The sequence below is a fragment of the Phaseolus vulgaris genome, chromosome 11 (assembly GCF_051622355.1).
Source record: "Phaseolus vulgaris cultivar YP4 chromosome 11, ASM5162235v1, whole genome shotgun sequence".
NCBI lineage: Eukaryota > Viridiplantae > Streptophyta > Magnoliopsida > Fabales > Fabaceae > Phaseolus > Phaseolus vulgaris.
Window position 1 is genome coordinate 2,379,930 of NC_143508.1, and position 23,717 is coordinate 2,403,646.

The 23,717-nt window shown below is 28.4% G+C and overlaps 1 protein-coding gene and 2 long non-coding RNA genes across 4 annotated transcripts; 1 reads left to right on the forward strand and 2 right to left on the reverse strand.

Moving 5' to 3' along the window:
* Nucleotides 1–3,368: 3,368 nt before the first annotated feature.
* On the reverse strand, nt 3,369–3,962 carry LOC137810649 (uncharacterized). Of its 2 annotated transcripts, none has more exons than XR_016517168.1 (2): nt 3,832–3,962; nt 3,369–3,620 (listed from the first exon to the last, which is right to left on the reverse strand). It is a non-coding gene; the product is annotated as an uncharacterized LOC137810649 (long non-coding RNA). The 2 variants fall into 2 exon arrangements; XR_011080942.2 differs by having other exon boundaries at nt 3,369–3,623.
* A 3,206-nt stretch (nt 3,963–7,168) lies between these two features.
* On the reverse strand, nt 7,169–11,430 carry LOC137810045 (WD repeat-containing protein 55-like). The gene is given in 18 exon segments (XM_090297153.1): nt 7,169–7,537; nt 7,665–7,703; nt 7,706–7,728; nt 7,730–7,776; nt 8,464–8,514; nt 8,629–8,636; nt 8,800–8,873; nt 8,982–9,025; nt 9,120–9,168; nt 9,316–9,392; nt 9,558–9,614; nt 9,709–9,742; nt 9,834–9,940; nt 10,435–10,507; nt 10,613–10,700; nt 10,783–10,847; nt 11,013–11,045; nt 11,158–11,430. Coding segments are annotated over 18 exon segments (1,035 nt in total). The 5' UTR covers nt 11,253–11,430; the 3' UTR covers nt 7,169–7,466.
* Nucleotides 11,431–19,359: 7,929 nt separating this feature from the next.
* LOC137830342 (uncharacterized) lies at nt 19,360–22,816 on the forward strand. Its single transcript, XR_016517706.1, has 3 exons — nt 19,360–19,991; nt 21,475–21,548; nt 22,498–22,816. It is a non-coding gene; the product is annotated as an uncharacterized LOC137830342 (long non-coding RNA).
* Nucleotides 22,817–23,717: the final 901 nt, after the last annotated feature.

Consider the following 23,717-nt stretch of genomic DNA (forward strand, 5'->3'; position numbering starts at 1 on the left):
ACACATCACATTGTTAGAATCCTCGCTTAAAATGATATTTTTTAATTAAAAAAATTCTTAGATGTCCCTTTCGTCAAACAATAAAAAATCATATTTTCAAGTGATAAGTTTTAGAGAAAAAATCATTATTTTTAAAATATTACTCACTCTAAAACGAGATTGACTTGTTTGAACAACAAATTCATATATCTTATTTTAAAGTAATTTCTCGAAGATAATAGTAACAAATTCTTTTTCTATACAACTAAACATGAAAAACATGTAAGTTAAATATAAAATATAAGAAAATGACAACAATTATGATTTTTTTTAGATTACATTATATTTTCTATCTCATATTATCTATGAAATTGTAATTCTTTTTCTAATAATTCCTTATCTTGCAAATTTATTTATTTTTACTAATTTTTCACAAAAATGCTAGCCCAAACTTTTATTGTTATTGGAATAAAATGATAATTAAAAACATATCAATTTTATTAAATTTTTATCATTAAACATGAATTGATGCATTACAAGTTTAATCCTCACATTTACAAAAATAATAATAGACTTTTTTGACACATGTTCCACTCTTGTGGTTTTGTCCTTTGCAACATATATCACAAAAATCTGCACCAAAACTGCATTTTAATGTATTACAATCTGCTGGTGGTGAATCACTTTGTGTTGTTAGTGGTGCTCCAATAACGGGTTCTGCAACGATCACTTCTGTCACAAAGAAACAAGTTCACATGTTTTGTAAATAAATTTATTTCATTTATTATCTAAGTTTTCAACATATAAAATGGATACAAAATTATTAACTACTTTATTTTGCCTTCTCCTTTAATGTTGACTAGAAAGTAGCTTAAAAAAAAGAATCATGAAAGTTATATGTTATAAACAAACTAAAATATGAAATCATTTTACTAATTACCTTGAGGTAGAACCAGAGCAACAATTACAATTCCCAGGAAAAAAATTTGATTGAAATGGAAAGTCATTGCAAGAGTGTTTTTCAAGGAAAGGTGTTTCTCTGGTGATTTATAAATACTTGATCACAGTTCTCAAATATACTAGTGTGAGTGTCTAAATCTTAGTGCAAATAGTAATTCTTATAGTTGTTTCTAGATGAGAGTAGTATCAATGAAATTTTAATTGCATAATTTCGTTACTTAATGTACTTAATGGTGTTTTAATTTGTTAATATATTACGTTACAAATTAAATAAATGACAAAATTCAACCATTTAATTCCTACAACATCTTTTTTTTTTTCAGTTTTTGGATATATTTAGTTTGTTTTTGTCAAACTTACTATAATATTTGAAATACAATTATCCTTAAAATTTAATGCATTTAATACAGTGAACTTTGCTAATTCAAAATTAATAATTTTCAACTTGATATTAATTTTTTGCCAAAATAAGTACATTACATTATTGGTAAGATTTTATGAAAGTTTGCTTCTAATTATATAAAATCGTTCAATTTCTACTAAATTTAAAAATAAAAAAATTATTTATTATAGTGATTAAGTTAAATTATAGTTTAAAGACTAAAAAACTATTGGTATCTAAAGTGATTTATATTATTGATAAAAATTTATAAAGTTGTTTGTAAAAGAAAATACTTTATAATCTTTTATTAATAATAAAAAGTACTTTAAATACTAACAATTTTTATAACTTATAAAATGATATCTAACTTAATCAATATAGTAATTAATTATTTTAGTTTATAAAGTTTATTTTTAATTACTTATTTTCTTCTATTGTAGATCTCACACATTTTAAATCATTTATTTATACTTTAAAAATTTATGATTTAAAAGGTTAATATACTTATTAATAATTAAATTTTAATTTAATTTGTAACTTTACAAAAAAAAATAATATTATAATTTTAAAAAATGACATTATATCATTACAAAAATGTTAATTAATATAATTAATTTTTAATTTAATATTATCAAAGACTATAAATAATATTTCAACATAAATAAAGAATGTAATTTATTTATTTATTGTAACTCTTAGATTATTTTTTAATATTCTTATAATGTTATGTTTGTACAATTATTTTCCTTTATATTTGGACAATTATTTCCCTTTCAACCATATCAAAACTAATAGTTTTTTGTCCCTAAAATTGTTTTTTTTAATGATTTTCTTGTAGTGATTGTTCATCTTTGTACTACAATCACTGTTACACATGACACCGAGAAACGCATAATCTCTAAAATGTAGGAAATATGGACATATATCAATATATTATATAATTGTGAATTATATAAATTCATAATGTGCACAAGTATGTTTCAGTTTTTTTTAGCAAAAAAATGTTTTTCAATACTGGTTCAAAAGGATTTGTTTCTTATTTTTATAATCATACTAAAAAATTATACATTAAGTTTAAGCTTTTAGAAAATTAAAACATATATCTCATTTTTAAAATTGTGTTAGAATTGTGCTATAATTGTCAGAAATCCAATAAATAATTTTTAAATTTGACACTTCACACTAATATCTGTCCTGCGAGTAGTATTGGTATTCTATACATGCCAATTGTGAAAATACATTAGTTAAGTATATGGTGAATATATTTTGGACAATATCAAAATAAAAATAAGAGTATTTGTACTAAACGTTTCTCCTGCCCCTTCACCTCCTCTGGATCTCGCACCTCTGAATGGACCACGGGAACGCAACTTACAATCGTAGCTCACGATCGCACCACAGAATCGAACTAGGGGAGCAATCCTCGTATATCAGAAACCCTAAATTGTGCTTTCAATTTCAAAAATTTGTAATCCCCAATTCAAATCACAATAACCCTAACCCTAGTTCATTATTGAATAAACTAATGTAACCATAATCCACCTCACTTGACACGTCAGTGCCACATAAGCACCACTTAACGCCATAAGCTGAGAATAAACGGAAAGGACCACTTTGAATACATTTTAAAGAACTTAGGGACCAAATTGATTTTTTAAAAAACCACTATACTAGATTGAATATTGACTAGAAATGTAAGACGAATAAGGTAATTAAACCTATTTTTAAAATATTATTCACTCTAAAACGAGATTGACTTGTTTGAATAACAAATTCATATATCTTATTTTAAAGTAATTTATTGAAGATAATATTAACCAATTCTCTTTCTATACAACTAAACATGAAAAACATGTAAGTTAAATATAAAATATAAGAAAATGACAACAATTATGATTTTTTTTATTACATTATATTTTCTATCTCATATTATCTATGAAATTGTAATTCTTTTTCTAATAATTCCTTATCTTGCAAATTTATTTATTTTTACTAATTTTTCACAAAAATGCTAGCCCAAACTTTTATTGTTATTGGAATAAAATGATAATTAAAAACATATCAATTTTATTAAATTTTTATCATAAAATATGAATGGATGCATTACAAGTTTAATCCTCACATTTACAAAAATAATAATAGACTTTTTTGACACATGTTCCACTCTTGTGGTTTTGTCCCTTGCAACATATATCACAAAAATCTGCACCAAAACTGCATTTTAATGTATTGCAATCTGCTGGTGGTGAATCACTTTGTGTTGTTAGTGGTGCTCCAATAACAGGTTCTGCAACGATCACTTCTGTCACAAAGAAACAAGTTCACATGTTTTGTAAATAAATTTATTTCATTTATTATCTAAGTTTTCAACATATAAAATGGATACAAAATTATTAACTACTTTATTTTGCCTTCTCCTTTAATGTTGACTAGAAAGTAGCTTAGAAAAAAGAATCATGAAAGTTATATGTTATAAACAAACTAAAATATGAAATCATTTTACTAATTACCTTGAGGTAGAACCAGAGCAACAATTACAATTCCCAGAAAAAAAAATTGATTGAAATGGAAAGTCATTGCAACAGTGTTTTTCAAGGAAAGGTGTTTCTCTGCGTGATTTAGAAATACTTGATCACAGTTCTCAAATATACTAGTGTGAGTGTTTAAATCTTAGTGCAAATAGTAATTCTTATAGTTGTTTCTAGATGAGAGTAGTATCAATGAAATTTTAATTTCATAATTTCGTTACTTAATGTACTTAATGGTGTTTTAATTTGTTAATATATTACGTTACAAATTAAATAAATGACAAAATTCAACCATTTAATTCCTACAACATTTTTTTTTCAGTTTTTAGATATATTTAGTTTGTTTTTGTCAAACTTACTATAATATTTGAAATACAATTATCCTTAACATTTAATGCATTTAATACAGTGAACTTTGTTAATTCAAAATTAATAATTTTCAACTTGATAACAATTTTTTACCAAAATAAGTACATTACATTATTGGTAAGATTTTATGCAAGTTTGGTTATAATTATATAAAATCATTCAATTTCTACTAAATTGAAAAATAAATAAAAAATTATTTATTATAGTAATTAAGTTAAATTATAGTTTAAAGACTAAAATACTATTGGTATCTAAAGTGATTTATATCATTAATAAAAATTTATAAAGTTATTTCTAAAAGATAATATTTTATAATTTTTTATTAATAATAAAGAGTAATTTAAATACTAACCATTTTTTTAACTTATAAAATGATATCTAACTTAATCAATATAGTAATTAATTATTTTAATTTATAAAGTTAGTTTTTAATTAATGATTTTCTTCTATTGTAGATCTCGCACATTTTAAATCTTTTATTTATACTTTAAAATTTTATGACTTCAAAGGTTAATATACTTATTAATAATAAAATTTTAATTTAATTTGTAACTTTACAAACAAAAGATAATATTATAATTTAAAAAAATAACATTATATCATTAAAAAAATGTTAATTATTATAATTAAGTTTTAATTTAATATTATCAAAGACTATAAATAATATTTTAACATAAATAAAGAATGTAACTTATTTATTTATTTATTGTAACTCTTAGATTATTTTTTAATATTCTTATAATGTTATATTTGAACAATTATTTCTCTTTATGTTTGGACAATTATTTCCCTTTCAACCATATTAAAATTATTTATTATTAATAAATAATTTATAAATTAGTATCTAATTTAGATGTCAATAACTTTAGTCTCTAAAATAGTATATAATTTTCTGAACATAACTAATAATTTTTTTGTCTCTAAAATTGATTTTTTTAATGATTTTCTTGTAGTTATTGTTCATCTTTGTACTACAAACACTGATACACACTGATCCGACACGGACACGGAGAAACGTATTATTTTTAAAATATAGGACACATGGACATAGATCAATATATTATATAATTATGAATTATATAAATTCATAATTTGCACAAGTATATTTCAGTTTTTTACTGGTTTAAAATAATTTGTTTCTTATTTTTTATAATCATACTAAAAAATTATAAAATAAGTTTGAGTTTTTAGAAAATTAATTTATATCTCATTTTTAAAATTGTATTAGAATTGTGCTATAATTGTCAGAAATCTAATAAATATTTTTTTAATTTAACACTTTACAATACCTGTCCTACGAATATTGGTATTCGATACATGTGTTCGATACAAATACACTATTTAATAAACTATTTAATAGCTTTCAAGTGAAATTCATATTCATCTTTATTCATTATTTTTTTTAGGATCTATTTGTTTCCGCTGATAAATTTGCAGACAAATAGAAACAAAGAAAAGCAGTGAAAGCATATCAGAAAATGAGGCAAAAAAAATTCTTGGTATAATTGCAATCATTTTTAAAAAGAAAACACTAATCGATTAATTGATCAAAACGTATAAGCAATTATATACGCAAATATAATGAAATATTTATTATATAATGGAATATTTATTTAAATAATAGATAAACACATAGGAGATTATATAATTAATAACTTATTATATTTACAGATATAATCACTACACTAATTATATATTATATTTTTCATATAATTAATTTTATTATCATTTAGTAATATTTATGTTTATATTATAGTAGAATAAATAAAATTAATTATATAATATAAATTAATAAAGGTCATTTTTTTCAAATATAATTATTCTGAAAACATATTTTGCTATTATTATTAATATGTTTTAAAAAAAAAATAGCAATACAATATGAAATCAAATCAAATCAAATCCAACAAAATTATATATATCTTGTTAAGCACCAATCACCTTATTTCAGAACAACAGTTTCTACCTAAAACATCTGACCTAATATCTTTTCCTTTTTTTTTTTTTGTTGAGACTTTTTTCTATTCCACCAACTGGAAACTAATATGTTGATGGTAATGTGATTTTACATATTCCTTTTACGATTTTAACTTTCATAATTAACCAACTTTTTATTTTTATAATCCATATTAAACTATTGATAATAAACAGTAATGTAAAATTGAAAAGTATTTTTGTTATATAATTATAACAGTTAATAGAGAAATAAATGATTTTTATAACTATTACTTCATATTTTATTATACTTTAATTTTTAGATTTAGGTAATTATTTTCACTACAATAATCGTTATACCAATTTTTTAAATTATACTCAAAGTTTTTTATTGTCATAAAAAATATGGACATTCAGCACTATTTCTCATTGGGATAATTATTATAATAATTCATTAATAATAATATTTTAATTAAATTAACCTTTTTTTTATCGTCATAAGGAACATGTACAAGAGCTTATCTGTTTTCACTGGTCTATATAATTAAAATCTGATGCCTTGTCTATTAATTTATTTTATTTAAACTTAAACGCCCATTTTTGTATCTCACTTTTTCCGTTTCCTATTTCATATTTTTTGCAAATTAAAAGTGTTAGCTGTTTTTTTTTTATTTGCAAATTAAATAATTAAAAAAAGCTGGAGATTAACCCTAAACAAATAATACACACAATTGGCATGTTTTAGCCATCTACGAAAACTATGAAAAAAATCTTAAGACACAGTACATTCTACTAGTGAAGTTTTCATATAAGATCTAAGACTAAGTAATTACCCCTCAAGCATTTACTCACTTAGAATATCATGAAAATCCTAAATACTTATTAGGACTTAATTTTTGAGTAACAACACAAAAGTATGATTTTCAACAAATTTAAATTCTTTATATGGTTTTGATTCTTTATTTTATCATTTCAAGCTTCAATTAGTTTACAATCCTTCGCTTGAAGACCTTCATTTGTCAATCACACTTAAAAACACATTTCTTTACTTTAATCTTTATGTAAGGTGACATCGTTAATATCTCAAACCCAACACAGAAAGTAATCTATTTCCTGAATTGAAATTTATAACTTTGCTTTTAATGCTTTAATTTAAATTTCTTGAAACCACAGCAGAGTCTTAACTATAATGATTTGATAGCAGGTGCAACAATGGAGATGTCCATCATTTCCTGTGTTTGCGAGACTTCTGATACTTCATCTTCTTGTGGGTCGTCTCATCACATTAAACAAAAGTTGCATTCAAATCTCTCCTATAAATCGGCAAAGAAGTTGTTCGAACCACCAAAGGCTTGTTCATTATTTGCATTCTTTCTCTTGTTCCCTGTAACAAAATTTTTAACACAAATTGAAGCACAGCATATACATTGCCTTCCAAAAATCGTAATGTAACTGTACTCTTTAATTATGGACATTTATAACATTCACATCCATGGTAAATCATCTCTTACCTTTACTCAACTTTGAAGAATCCTTATCTAGTTTCATTTATCATCACTATCAACCACTCCAGTATTTGTTTGTGTTTCCTGTATCTTGTAATATGGTATCCAAATCCCAAAGCTGCACAAAAGAACAATTGAGAATGTTCAAACGACAATTTCTTTAGTACAAACTATAAAATTATAGTAAAATACAGACACACATACAATCAATTGTTTACATTCTTTATAATTACCCACCTTCTCTTATTATTAAGAAAGATACCTCAGACTGGGAGACTATATTTTAAGCAAAATTGTTGCAAACTCATCGAACCAGTATGTTAACATACATATATGTTCTAAATTCTTTTTAATGCTCTGACAACCATATGATGATTAACTGATTTAACTTATATATTTAAATGCCATAAACTATAATTTTGACAGGACCATTATACAAATAATCAACATATGGTATAAAACATCATTATAAGCCCTACAACTAGATCAACTCTCTTCCGTAACACATACCATGAATTGTCCCCTTTTCAATTGTTAGTGACAATCCCAATTAATCCAGACCGCTAGAGATATTGCTAAAATCTACCATTAGAAAAAGCTGGCGAACTGATTTTACTCAAAAATCCTAAACACCTTAGATACCCCTTTATATTTGAGGCAACGTTTCTTCATACAAATGTTAGGAAGTCTGAGTAAAATCAGAAAGGACAGGTTTATGTCAATCACGATAATGACTGCCTAGTATAAATGTGACAGAGGAAAAATTCCATTAGATCTTAAGGAATTAGAACAGAGAAGTTCGTACCTTTAACATTTGATCATGTGCGATGCTTCCAAGAAACTTCCTGAGAGAATGCTACAAGACCAAAGAAATTATAAGTGAAGCTTATAAGAAACCAAGAATAAGAAAAGGATATGAAAACATACAAAAAAAAATGCATGCTAATGCTCAAGCACGTAATAATGAGACAGAAACCACTGAAATCATGGATGAAGTGCCAAAATCACCTTGCAATGAAAACTATCGAATCCATGCTAAGGACAGAAAAACTTATGAAGAAATTGAGGCTTAAAACAACAGTTTTCACATGCAAGCTGAACTAGTCATTAAATGCTAAGAGTGGAAGAGACAATATGTTACCAAGACACTCAATAGGACAATCTGAGTGTTCGGCTATTGGCTGGATGATTCTGTTGGGTAATATCCCGACCAAGCTGAAAAAAAATAACACCAATATAATTGAAACAGAGAATATAAGAAATAAAATATTGAAGTACAATTCATAAAAGAGGCACAATGCTCTCCAGTAGCAAAAGACTCACTTGATAATTCCATTCTCTGATCCAATAATTCTATCTTCATCAACCTAAGAATAACATCAAAGAAAGTTTATTACAACATTTAAGAATGATCAAAAAATCTACTGAAGCTGAAATAGCTGTGTTATGTTGTTGATTCACCTTCAACATTGCATCAATAGAGTTGGAAGAGAGATCAATAAATCGATCACTGAAATTGAAACCAACTAGTTAGAACATCAGTACAACAAGAAATACAAGCTAAGGAAAACATTCGGTTAAGGCTTCTCAGCCTCTCCTCCAGAAACAATATTTTGATCATTGATCATTTAATTCAGACACATTCCACATCATATACCTACAATCCTTGAAGCATCCCCATGAATAGAACATAATGATTCCAGTTTGTGAGCTGCACACAACTTTCCTACCATTCTGGTCACTCCAGACAAAAAAATGTAAACATTAGTAATGTGATCATTTAAGAGGTTAGTGTCAAACACAGTACACCTTTCAGTACAAAGAAAGACAGAAATATTTAAAAAAGTCCTATAAAAGCATAAGAATTCACTGCAAATTCATGGGCCATGACTTTGATACCTTCATTAAAACAACAGACAGCAACTCATCTTCAGAGAATTCAGATCGAGTTTGCACCTATCAAACAAATCATGAAAGGGTGGTTAAAATTCATGAAATAAATAAAGAGAACGCAAGTTTTAAGAGGAACCAGAAAACACATTCAACTTACAGTATTTCTTCGAAGATTGCAAACAGATAGAGTCCTCCACTAACAAAAAGGAAATTTATGGAAAATAAGAATTAAGACTATATCCTTTGATAACTTGGGGCAGGTAAACTACATGAATTTGCTACCTTGTTGTCAAAAGTTTCCTAGCATCAGATGCAAAAGTCATGTCTGAAATGTAATCTTCATGGGCATTAAAAGAATTGCAACAAGAGCGTTCTCTGGTATCCCAAACCTACAACAAGAGGTAAATAAAAGACATTGAGAAAATTCTAATAATCTGACCTTCCCAATACTCTAAAAGATCAATATTGCAGCTATCTTCAGAACAGTAGTGGTGACTCTAAACAAAATAGCACTAAAAATAAAATAAAATTAAAAATATACATGTATAAAATAAAAGAAACAATGATGTGGTGTGGGGGTGCTGCAGAAAGAAAGGGATTGTGGTCAAATGGATATGACAGGATTGATAATTGACCTGGTATTTTCTATGCTTGCACATGCGTAGCTTTCAAATTAGTCGAGCAATACTAAGTAAGGTTTATCAATTTAAGAGCTAGGCAAAGATTGTTAAATTTTAAAACAAGAGATCAATCTATTGCTACCATCCACTATCATAGAAATGATTGGATATCTATGTAAAATACTAATAATCCATGTACAAAAAAATCTGAAATTCAAACAAAATACAAATTCTGAGAAATTGAAATAAGAGCAGAAATATACCTTTATACAACCCTCATCATCTCCGGAGGCAACAGTTGACTCGGTCAGGTTTATCAATCTATTTACTGCAGCCCTATATCACAACAAAAAGCAAATACAAATTCTAAAGCAATGATGATACAGTGATTCTCCTTAACCCATATCACAACAAATGTGTAATTGCAGTAAATCTACTCACTCATGAGCATTCTCAATACGGGTAATTGTAGATCCAGTCTCCACATCCGTAGCCAGTATAGAGCAATCTGGAGAACCCGTTAATAGCACTAAAAGACAAACATAACCATAAGCATTTTAAAACTCAAACTCACAGAAATCATACACAACATCCAAAATAAACAGCATTACCACGTCCACCATTGATGAATCGAACAGCCCTGCAAGACTCAGTGTGTGCATGAACTTCCAATTGCCTGAAAGAATAAATAATAAAATAATATTAATAATTGCAACAGATAATTACATATTAGCAGCATCAATCAGTGAACAACAACCACACTAAGCAAACAAATAAAGTCAACATGTATGTGAGTTCACAAGTATCAAACAGATAAAAAAACAAGGTACAGACTTTATACCTCACAGGGACACTATCAGGGCTGTAACGATATCTGCAGCACACACAATCAATAATTATCATCAATGCAAAAAAAAAGTAAAAAAAATTATAAATAATAAATAAATGTGTTAGCCATGAAAGCTGCAACTTTAATAGCAACATACAGGTGGAGGTCACCGTCAATTAGACCCGTGGCCACAAGATTATCTGACGGATGAAAATCAACATCAAATGCAAGTTTTCCCAAATTTATCTCCATCCTTCACCTGTTTAGCAATGCAATAGTAGATTGGGAAAAAGATCAACGAGGTGGGAAGATAGAATTTCGGAAACTTGAGACTGTCTAAAGAAAAAAAAAAAAAAAAAAAAAACTCATCTTTATATATGAAAACTGAAAAGCAAGTGAAAAGGAGCGTTTAGTGCTGTGAAGAACATACCTGCTTGGAGTGGAAGAATGGATTAAGTATTATGTCCCTCATACATAAAGAAAATAGTGATTTTTAAGAATAATTTTAAAAAATAACACCAAAATAAATATTTAAATTAGATTTATGAGATATGGTTTTATTTTAAGTTAAATAAATATATTGTTATTTGATTTTATATCAAAGTAAAATGTGGATTAAATATTAAGAGAATATAATATTTTTAATTTTTCTTTTTTTTCTTATTAAATGAATATTTTATATTCCTAATTATATATATGTGTGTTTTGGATTGTTATATATTGAAAAAAATGTTGATGGAAACTATTATAAAAACAGAAGTTGTGGTGGTAATTTATATACGAAAAATATCACTCTTTATTTTAAAAATAAGATGTATATATTGTATTAATGTGCTAATAACTGTATCTAAATTAAGAATAAAACTTATTGTTTTGGATTAATATGAAAAAGGTGGCATTTTGATTCATTAATAAGAAAATATAACTTGATTGGTCAAAGCCAATTGTATTTCTCTACTTGTTTTGTTGATTCATAATAATTTTTAAATATAGAATGTTACGAACATATCGGAGGCTACAAATAGAAAACTCTTGCCCAGCCGAAAAGACCAAGGTTTTCTAGAAAAGGTGGTGGAGATAGTATCACACGGGTGAGGAATAGCAAAACTGTTAAGGGGAGTAGCCCATGCTTTTTATGGATGGTAGACCGGATATAAAATCAAAGGTTATAAATAGTAACTATTGGACTAGGCGGAGGAATCCATGCTTTTTAGGGAAGGTAGTGCAGATATAAACTCATAGCTTCTAAATAGTAACTATTGGGCTACCCGAATGGCCCAGATATTCTAGTTAAAGTGGTGTGCATATTGAAACAAGGGTGGAAAATAGCATAACTACTCGGCCAGCCGAAAGTGCCCAGGCTTTTTAGCCAATTTGGTGCGGATATAAGATGTAAGGTTAGCAAATAGAAAATTTGATAAATCAGCCGAATGGGCCCAACAGTTTTTAGAACTGAGGGTTTGGAAAAATGAAACAAGGGATTCCAAAAGTAAAATATTAAATAAAAGTAATAATAAACCTATATGTATTATTTCAAATTAATTCTGCTGTATTATTTCAATGTTTCTCAAGATGCATCCTTAATATACTTTGTAAGAAATACACATCTAAGCTTTACATTTTCATACATATACATATATGTAACTTTATTATTCTAATTTTTCATTTTCATCTCTGGTCTTTTATTACACTATGCTTGAGAGGGACTTTTTATTTATTTACAAAACTTTATTCATGTATTAAAATAAAGGATGTATTATTACCCAACTTTTTTCATTATCGTCATACTCACCAAATTTGACTGTTTTTATTATGCTAAATAAAATCATCGTGAAAAAACCTTTTTCACTTACTGTAATCCTTAATCTTATTCAAACAAATTGATTTGATATTTTTTACAACTTTTGTAAATTTAAGTAGCGATAGAATGAGATGCGTTAATTTTAAGCTTAAGCTTAGATAAATATTGTTTAGTTTCTAAAGTCATTTATCGAAGGAAAAATAGATTATTTTGTGAAAAATTAGTAGAGATTTGGAGATAATTTTTTGTAGTGCTTATTGTATGGCGATGGCTATTAGGCTTGTGGTTTTTATGCGAATTTGGGCAAGTTTAGGTCTATTCACTTCTTAAGCATTGCCTTAATATTGATATGCAATTGTCTAGATAATATTGATATGCAATTGTCTAGATAATATTATGCTTGTGATATGCAATTATCTTGGATAATATTAATATGCAAGTGATTATTATTAATGAATAAGGAGAATTTGATTAATGAATGAGTTTGTTTAAAATTTATATACAGATGATCGTTAATAATGAATGCTGAAAAATTGATCAAACAATCGTTTTTTTCTAAAAAAACAAACTTATTATGATGGTTATTGCAATAGATGACATAAAAAGTCTTATTTTACTATATTTTCTATGACGGTTGTAGAAATACCAATCATAGAATGTTTTGTCTGAACATATTATGATGCATATACATTTTATGACAGTTCATAGACAACAGTCATAATAAGTCAACTTACTATATAAGTTTTTTAACTGACATAAAAAATGCAGAGTTTTTATACCTTGGTTTTATGTTGTCATCAAAACCGTCATAAAAAGTCTTGTAAATCCGTTATAAAAAGTATTTTTAACTAATGTTATTTATATTTATTATTTAGTATATAATAAAGATAACAATTTTTAAATAAATACAAATACAACACGTCTATATTTTTACTATTTTTTTAATGTTAATTATCTCTAAGCGTTTAATTCTTAAGTATATATTAAAGTAAGCCAATTTCTCTTTATCCTCTCTTAACTAACTTTATTATATCTCTGTTTAAACTAATTTCCATTACATATAAACTTGTAATACATTGATTATGAAATAATATATTCAATACAATAAATAAATAGTTTAAATTTAATAAAAAGATATTATTGGTTAAAATTTTAAAAATAATTAAAATAATATTTTTTACAAGTGAGGATCCACCTATCTTTTTCTTTCTCTGATCAATAACTCATGCATTAGAACGGAAAAAGTGATCATGACCATGCAAAAGAATAATTCAAAGAATGGTCAAAATGAAAGCAAGTGAGTGTATTATTTTGGACAGTGAAAGTTGCGTTAAGTAGCCACGAGACCATAGTTTTCAATTATCTATTTTCTTTCACTAAAATGTTAATAACTCCCTTGTCCACCCCCTTATCATGTTTTTCTCTTTTCAGAAATAAAATGCGGTCATTCAAAAAAAAAAACAATGACAAATTTATTTATTTTTAAATATTTTTTATTTGTTTTTATTATTATTATTATTATTATTATTATTATATGTTTGCATCATACTTTTTGTGTCACAATATGATATTGATTTAATTTTTATTAATGCATACACTAAAAAAATAATGCAAAATAAACATTTTTTATTGATTATTTATTTTATAAGCAAATTAAATAAGATGAGTGAAATTGTTCTAGAGATTGATGTTAGTATAAATGAAAAACCATTTAAACAATCTTATAATATAAATATACGTTGGACTATAATGTTAGTGTTTTATTATCTATCTAGGTAGTAGTATTTATAAATTTATTTAAATTTTGATATTTTGTAACTGAATTTATTAAGTTAAAAGTTAGGAAGTTAGATAAACAGTGGTTAGGTGAATGAAAACATAGATAAAATATTGAAATATGAAGAAGGAGTCTTACTGTGATATTCCTTGATTTAGTAGTTTCATGTATATGCCAAACATGACAAAAGTGATATCAATAATAAGTCCTACTGTTTCCTTATATAATCAGTGCGCACGTGAAAAAAAAAAACAAAACATTACTTTAGCAATCATCTTATTTTTCTTTTTAGTTCCATGTTTCTTCTGAAAAATTTCAAATTATTCTTCCAAATTTGTTGGCAACACTCCGTTATCTTATACAATATATTTAAAACTTAATGGAGGAAAGTTTTAATATAATATATTTAAAACGTCATAAATATCTTATACAAAGTGATCCTGCCGGCAACTTGAACGTGGGTGAATCGCTTCGTAACACTTTCTGCCCTGTCTTCGCGACTGCGTCTCCTGAAGAATCACCTTCTGAACTCTCTCTCTCAGATGGCTTCAAGATGTGACCTGCAAAATACACAGACGGCGCCTCTAGCGGCCGTTTGCACTCCGACGATCAAGTTAGTTCAACAGAACCACCAGAAACTGGAAACTTAGTAAAAATGTGTGTGTGTAGAACTTGCACTCTGTTTTTTTGTCTCCCTCTTTTCTCCCTCCTTTTCTCCTTTTCCACTCTCCCTCTGATTCTGTCTTTTATCCCTCTTTTTTCTGCTTCTGAGCATAACAGAATTCTGTTATGCTTTTCTGGCATGTGTCAGAACCCTGTCATACTTTTCAGAGAAAGCGTACCTTCAGAATCAGCAATGGGGAGCGTGAGAGTCTGCGCATGTCTGCGCATGTCTGCGCTTGGCTGCGCCTGTCTGTACCTTTAGCGGTACGGAGTGCTCTTTTGTCTGGACCGCACCCCTCTCAGATGGTGACACGTGGAGGCCTGCAACTCACATCTAACCACACACGTGTCACTTACTGGAAGGGCTCTAGCGCCTCTCTTTGTCCACCTAAGCTACGCCCTTGCGGAGTAACTTAGGATGCTTCTCTTATCTGGGTAAATTGAACACTCTTAGGAATGGTCGTCGGGTGTGGCTGATCTAGGCGCACTCACCGAACGTTACTCTCTGTGTAGGCGACTTACCCTTCTGGATGACACGCACGTAATGGGTTGAGGGAATCACCGATCACTGACTGGCTTACTAGTTCCCTCAGGCCACTCTCGTGCATGATTCCTTGAGGTGTGCTCATGCGAGGTCCATGCGTAACGCTCTCGCTGGGAACCTTAGTCCCAGTTTAACTGCGTGTAACACGAGACCCCGATGACAATGCACCCGATGACTGATCAGTGTTTATTCGCTACTCGCGCTCTGCCTCCAGGCGCGAGTCTGGGGACTGGTCTGCTGGTGGTCACTTGGCTACTGACCACCGATCACCATTCTGGGTGATCTATCCCCCGACCTCTCTGCCGCCTGATCTGTCGGTGGTAACTTGGTTACTGACCACCGATCACCTCTCTTGGCGATCGTCCCCCTACCTCTCTGCCACCTGGTCCACGTGTCACCCTGCGAGCGGTCCACGTGGTTCTCTGATGCTGACGTCATCGACTACCGACCACCGATCGGATCACAAAGTAAGATAACAGGTCAAAATAAATTTAAGTTTAAAATAACAATTATGAGAATTTACAAGATTGTACCTTTTTTACATTGGATTTTCTCATGTAATTAAATATATTATATTGAGACTTGGAAAGGAAAAAGACATTATGATGACAAGACAATATTAAAATAATAATAAGATATTAATAAAATTTTCAAAATAATAATAGTAATAATAAAATTATATAATAATAATAAATTAAAATTATTCAATAATAAAATAAATAAAATTATTCAATAATAATAATAATATTAAAATTATTAAGAATTTTCTTCTTTCTGTTCATATTATTCAAAAACTTTACTTTTAATTATTATTTTAATTTTAGTATCGTATGTATGTGATCTTTCAATTCTAGGAAGTGAGAAAAGAACACTTTTATTAAAGTAGTGACCTTTGTTTTGCTTTGATTGGAAACAGTGGAAGAATATAATGTACTACATATTTAGATCTGCATTTGCCAACTTATTCTTTAATTTACCATTTTTTAAGGTATTATCTATTATTATATCAATTTGAGTGAAAGTTATAAATAGTGCAATCTCAATATAATATATTTAATTAGTCAAAAAAAATTATGTAAAAAATTTACAATAATATTTAAGATAATGCAATTTAAAAAGTTTGAAAAATAAAATAAAATAAAAAACACAAAATATAATATAAATTTAATATTTTTTTTTCTTTGATTAAGAAGTCATGCATTAGAAATGTGTGTGTGCTCCGCCGATCGGGGTACCTGTGACTGCACTCCGCCGCTACTAGTATATTTGGTGTGTTCTCCTAAGATATAAAAATGTACCTCTCCCCTTTCAGAAGCCTTATTTATAGGTTGACTTGAACCTTCACCTATGTATGTCAGTTCACCAAGACGTGTGTAGTGACCTCTTGATATTTCGAGAGTATACTTCAAGGTGTGTCTTTGACTCATTCAACTTTAATTACAATTGTTTCTTTATTACGCATTTGTTATATTGCGAATGTCGTTTGACTCGGTCGTCCGGTATATGACTTATAATATAATTAAAAAACTTAGTTAGTCAAAAAAACATAAAGACGTTGAGAAAAAATAATAAATAATTTTGAAACTGTATAAATAAATTTATCTCAAATCATAGTCACTTTAATCAAGTTGGCTACAATCACTTTCGCCACCAAATACCCATTTTTCATTTTGAATCAAATCAACCACCTTACTATATTTCTCACTGTACCATCCTCACTACCCTTCTTAGGCCACACAAAACCCTAACGCATGCTATATTCTTCACATTTAATACTTTTTAAGTACTTTCAAATATATATATCTCTTTCAATAAAAAAAACAAAACTTCTTTAGCAACTTTATGCTTCACTACTTCGTAACGCAGAAAAGAAAAATGACCTAATTTTATGCTTGACTACGCTGTCTTATGTCACTAAAACCAAATTTAACGCATTTAGTGTTAAGCAGAGTATAATATTTATACAGTTTCAAATTTATTTATTATTTAATATATTAAATTATGCTATTTAGCATTTAAATATTGAAACTATAATTTTTATTTTTATTTTTAAATTTAAAAACGAAAACTAGATAGAATCCTAATAGAACTACCATTACTAAACCTAAAAATGCTAATTATATTATAAAAATATTAACAAAAAAAATATAAGGATAATTATTATTAATATTAAAAAGTATTATTAATATAAAATATATTATCTAACACTAAAAAATACTGACATGGATAAGATATCTTTTACCCAACTTTTTTCTCAACATCTGTATGTTCTTCGACTAACAAGTAAGAGTTACTCTCATAAATGTTAAAAAAATAAAAGTATAAAAAGTTAGTAGAAATGGAAGTTGGAAAATAATAATGTCTATTATTATAAATAATAAAGAAATATAGAGCTCATTATCTTTCAATTTTAGGAAGGAAGTAAAAAACAAAAGTTTATTAAAATAATGATCTCACTTTTACTTTAAATTGGGACTTAGCTTATAAATCACCGAGATTTTGTACGTGTGTTCAGAAAATGGGTTTCAAAACACGTTATTATACTATGGAAGGGTTTCATGTTGAAAGCAAAAAAATAAGGAATATAATTTTAGTTAAAACATCTGAGATGAACTTATTTGAAAAATAAGACGTGAAGGTGGAGGTAGGAAAATATTGTGTGCTTTTTATAATTTATCTGAAAATATTGGCTTTTTTCAAATGTTAAAATTAGAGGTAGCATTCAATAGCGTGAACTTTAGATAAAAAAAAAATTTAAATTTAATTTATAATTATTTAAATTTATATCCTTTTAAATTTATCAGAAATTTAATTTATGTCCGTGTCGTATCGGTATCTGTGTCCGTGTATGTGCTACATTGAAAAAAAGTGAGCATTATGTATAAGACCGAAAAACTAAATAAAATTATTAAGAAAATAGTTAAAGGACTAATTAGATCCCATTTCATAGAAAAAAAAAGTTACATTTAAAAATAATTTTGAACAAAAATAACAGGGAAATCCGGTCATATTTGTTATAAAATTATTAGATAGCTTAATATTAAAGTAAAATATTGACTCAATATTAGAAGAATGTGACATTTTTAAATTTAGTAATATTAACTGTAAAAATAATTTATATATATTTTAGAAATATACTCTAAACAGGGAAATTCTGATTAGATTAAAGATAATGCAAAATCTAAATAACAATTAACATTCTCAAAATAAAATGTTGGTAGAAATGAATTTAAACATTCTTATAATGTAAATATATGTTGGACTATAATGTTAGTGTTTTATTATCTATCTAGGTAGTAATAATTATAAATTTATTTAAATTTTGATATTTTGTAAAGTTAAAAGTAAGGAAGTTAGATAAACAGTGGTTAGGTGAATGAAGGCACATAGAAAATGTTACAAATATGAAGATGGAGTCTTAGTGTGATTCTTTGATTGATCAGTTTCATGCATATGCAAAGATGACATATACTTCCCAGCCACGCCTTTCCATCATTTTCTCTTGCTTTGATTTTCATTTTTTTTTAGTGCAGTTTGAATGGACAACCTACCATTAAATTACTCTACATAATTTTCACTACAAGAAAAACCTGTTTTACGGATTTTTTTTCGTATGTAAATTGGATTTATCTACCGAAAAGTTGGTAGGTAATGTTACTACCGTTGAAAGGAGAGAAGTGGTACATTATCTACGAATGTTAGGTGGTGGAAAAAGATGATACAGTGGGTAATATTTTTAACCCATGGATAAAGCAAAAAATTTAAAAATAATTAAAAGAAAAAAATTATTTCTCTGTGAAACACTTTTTATTTGTTTCTAAGAGAACATGTTCTTGCTTCCTCCTTCGAAGCATTCTCTAACCTAAGTTTTCTTCAAAATGGAAATCCAAGAAAGGGCCAAGAGAACGTTGTCGACAGTCTTGCAGAGCCAATCCTAGGCTAGATCCTCAATCTTGCGTTCAAAGTAGTTCCTCTACATGGCCATGAAGAGGTGGAGAAGCACGCAACCCTTGGCTCTGATCGCTGACGAAGGAGACCATGAAGAGGAGGAAGTCAATGACGACAAGGACAAAGCCAAAGAAGGAGTCAAAGGTCTTGATGAGGAACTGGTCGTGCAATGTCAATCCCAAGAGCTTGGTAGCGGCCTGAACCAGTGGCGAGTCAGAGGAGACATTTGGAGGCTTCATTGATCAAGTATTGAGAAAGGTATTGACATTCTTTCTCTTTCATTTGTGTTTGGATAATGTTCGATAGATTTAGGGTTTTTACGACATACTTTAAATGAAGGGAATTCTGAGTGCTCAAATCTCAGGTTGTGTTTTGGGTGGCTAAGATGGGATATCGCAGTATTTCATGGTTGGTTGTGTCTGAAATATTGTATGAAGATTTGATGTGATGAAAATGACCAGTGGTGTAGCATGCGTTTTGAAATTGGGTTTGTTTAGGTGAAAGTTAAGGATGATTGAGAATCACGAGCAAGTAGGCTTCTTTTGTGATTGATGTTTTGAAACAAAAATAAAATGGAACAAGGGAATAAATATCTTTCCATAATTATTAGTAGTTTCAAACCTTGTAATCTTTTGATTCCACTCGGTTTTAGCTTGGAAAGAATTGTGCCTAATTTAAATTTTGTGGACTGGGTCCTGAACCCCCTTTTATGCATTAGAAGCTATTAGTAATTTAATAAGGGTAGAGAAAGACGGTTATGGTAAAGAGAAGGTGTGTTGAGTTGTGTGGGAGCATCAAGGCAGAGGTTTTCTATTCGGGAAGGGTATGAACCAGAAAAATGTTCTGTTAGAACCCCTGCAGCGGTACAACTAGCGCTCCAAATGACTACCTCTATGACCAAAGGCTGAGACATGTTCCAGCAACACTGCGATAATGCAATAAGCATTGGCCAACCTTATGGAGGTAGGTATTGCAACAAGTGAAGTTAAGGAGGGGGAAGGATTATGTGGTTTGTGGTGCATGTAGGAAGGAGGAAGAAAATGAGGTGTAGGAATCTAGAATCTCCTATGTAGACAATGTAGTATTTATATAGCTTTGTTTAGAGCACTAGCAACAGAGTAGGCTATGCTAATACACTATGAATCAATGCCAAGATGTTAAGAAGGGCAAACTGCAAAAATTATGCAAGTGAAGGAGCTGTTCATTGGATTTGCTAGGTATGATATGCCAGTTTCTTTGTAGTGTATCTGCTGTAGAATTCTCCAGCACCTACATCTGCCAAATTTGCCAAGGTTGTGGAGTGCTACACTATTTGCAGCACCTCAGTTTTGCTCTGATAGTTCGTGTCAATGTTGGTGGGTTTTGAGTTTTTTTTTACGGTTAAAAAGCAGCTATAGTAGGTTGCATTTTTGTGAAGACTACACAGTTGTTTAGGCAGTCAAGACTACAAAAAAAATGCCTAATTTAAATTTAAAGTATCATACATTTATATAATAATACCTCATAAATTATTTATTGTTGTATTTGTTTCAATGCAATAATGTTTTGCTATAGATATTAAATTGACTGTCTCCTTATACTAGTACTTCTTATTATAGTTGTCATTGTTTTTTATAATATAAGATTGTGTTCTAAGAATACTGATATTGGGGTTTCTAAAGTCCCTTTGCCTCACAAAGTTGTCATATTGATTATGGTGCAAACAAAAAGTTGAAGTTAATATTTTGAATGATGTTTACAGGTAGCTTAAGTATGAGCAGAAAGTGGTAAAGGATAATCCTCATCCAAAGTTATCGCAAGTATGAGCAGAAAGTGGTAAACCTCATCCAAGTTGATCTATCAATCTATTTTTCTAAAGTATTATGTGAATTTTTATAAAAAAGTTTCATATATTTCTGATACATTGAAAGAAAAGTATGCTCATAAGATTATGCAGAGTATGTTCATAAGATTGTGCATATTTGAAAAAAAATATGAAATTATACTTTGTGATTGGAATAATAAACTCTTTAGTACTTATGAAATTGGTAAAGCTTCAAAATTCAAACATATAATAAGTTTACAATTTGTATTTTATTTCTTCTAAATTTGCTTAAGGAAAGCAATGTTTATTCCCATTCATGAACTTTCTCAGTAATATGAAGTGAAATTATTTAATGGTAGTGCGTTGGTCCTTTGGAATTGTGGATTTTGTTTGCATGGTTTAAAGAAATTGGGGTGTGTGTAATGGGCACTTTCTCTATGTGTTGATGAGTATTTCTTTTATGTTTCTGTTTTGTCATGCTAAAAGCTTATTAAAGGCCATCATTTTCATTTGTTGGACCTAGACATTCCTTACGTTTAGGGACCCTTTGTATCATTGTTTTGAGGCATTATTTATTCTCTCCAACCCCATGCCCACCCCCTAACCTTCCTCTTTCATCTAAATGTGATAATCTATTGCTTCCCTCCCTTTCTTAAACATATTAGACTAGTTATATCATCTTATTAAATCTTCTTTAACAAGTATTTTAAGAAGTTTTTAATTGTAAAAGTTATAAGTTTAAGATTTAACTTTTATATATTCTTGGTAAGGTTAGATTGTTTGCAAGTATTTACTATTAATAAAAAAAACATTTTAATCCTCAAAAAGTCTTAGAAAAAACTTTCATTAAAGATGGTGTAAATTTATATTATAAGTCAAATTAATTAATCACGTTACATGTTGATTATGTCGAACTTGGTCTTTTATCTGATAGTGTTTACTTTATATGGAACCTTGAAGGTTATTACTGGAGAAAGCGGGTAACAAGTCCAAGTACAACTATCCAACCAACAACAAGCATCGATATCAAGACATTGATTATGTACATTATTAGGAGTTTTAAGTTTTTTATTTTGGATTATGTTTTGAATTAGGATTAGAAGTTGACTTACTTTTTTATTTATATTATCTTTGACTTATTTTATATGATGAGACTACATAAGTGGATTTGAAATTAATTGTATTTTATTTTATGTTAGGTATATTGGAAGATGATTAATTGTTGTATTGAATATTATAGGTTCAATACAATTGGTAATAGATGGTTTAATTTGGAAAATTTTGATATGTTGGATGTTTTGGATAGTTGAATGTTTCATTATGCAGGAGTAAACGATTTAAAAAAACAATTCAATTAATGCTTGAATAAACATTTTGATGCATGCAGTTTTACCTATGGGTTTACCCACTGAATGTAGGTGTGAATTACCTACGGACTGCTGTCCTGGTCCTGGGTATTACCTATGGACTGTTGCTCGTAAGTATTACCTACGGACTGCTGCTACCCACGGACTCATATTCCATAGATAAATTACCGACGCCAACATTACATACGAATTTTTTTCCGTGGGAAATCCGTAGGTAATGCTGATTTACCTATGGATTTCTGCTGTTACATACGGATTTGGTTCGTAGATAAATCAGTTTTTTTTTTAAGTGTTTTTTAATTGTTTTAAAGATTTATAGCAACTTTAATAAAAGTGCATAATATAGTAATTTTAATTATTAATAAAGTTATTTACAAAAACACATTTAGATATAAATTTAAGTTACGAATATTTTTTTTTAAATCAACAAAAAATTAAATTAAATTAAGGATATAAAAGGTATTTCATTCCTTTTATACAATCCAAATCACATTAAGAGATCTCCAAATAAAAGAAAAAAAACACCCAAGAAGCAAGAAGATAAAGATAGGTGTTGTTTGTTGCATAAACTAAACACCCTGCACCAGCAAGCATCATGCTTCTATTGTGCTATAAGCGATGCAAACTGCATCTTCAATACCACCAAAAATTAAATACCTCCACCATCTCATTGACATTCCTATTGACTGGCTTACAAAACCAGACAAACTACTTCTCTTAATGGCAGCCTCATCTAGTGTTAAGTGCTTAGAGCTAAATCACTCTTTAAGCCTATAGCCGAATCAAGCACTTCTTACACTTCAGCGTCTTCCA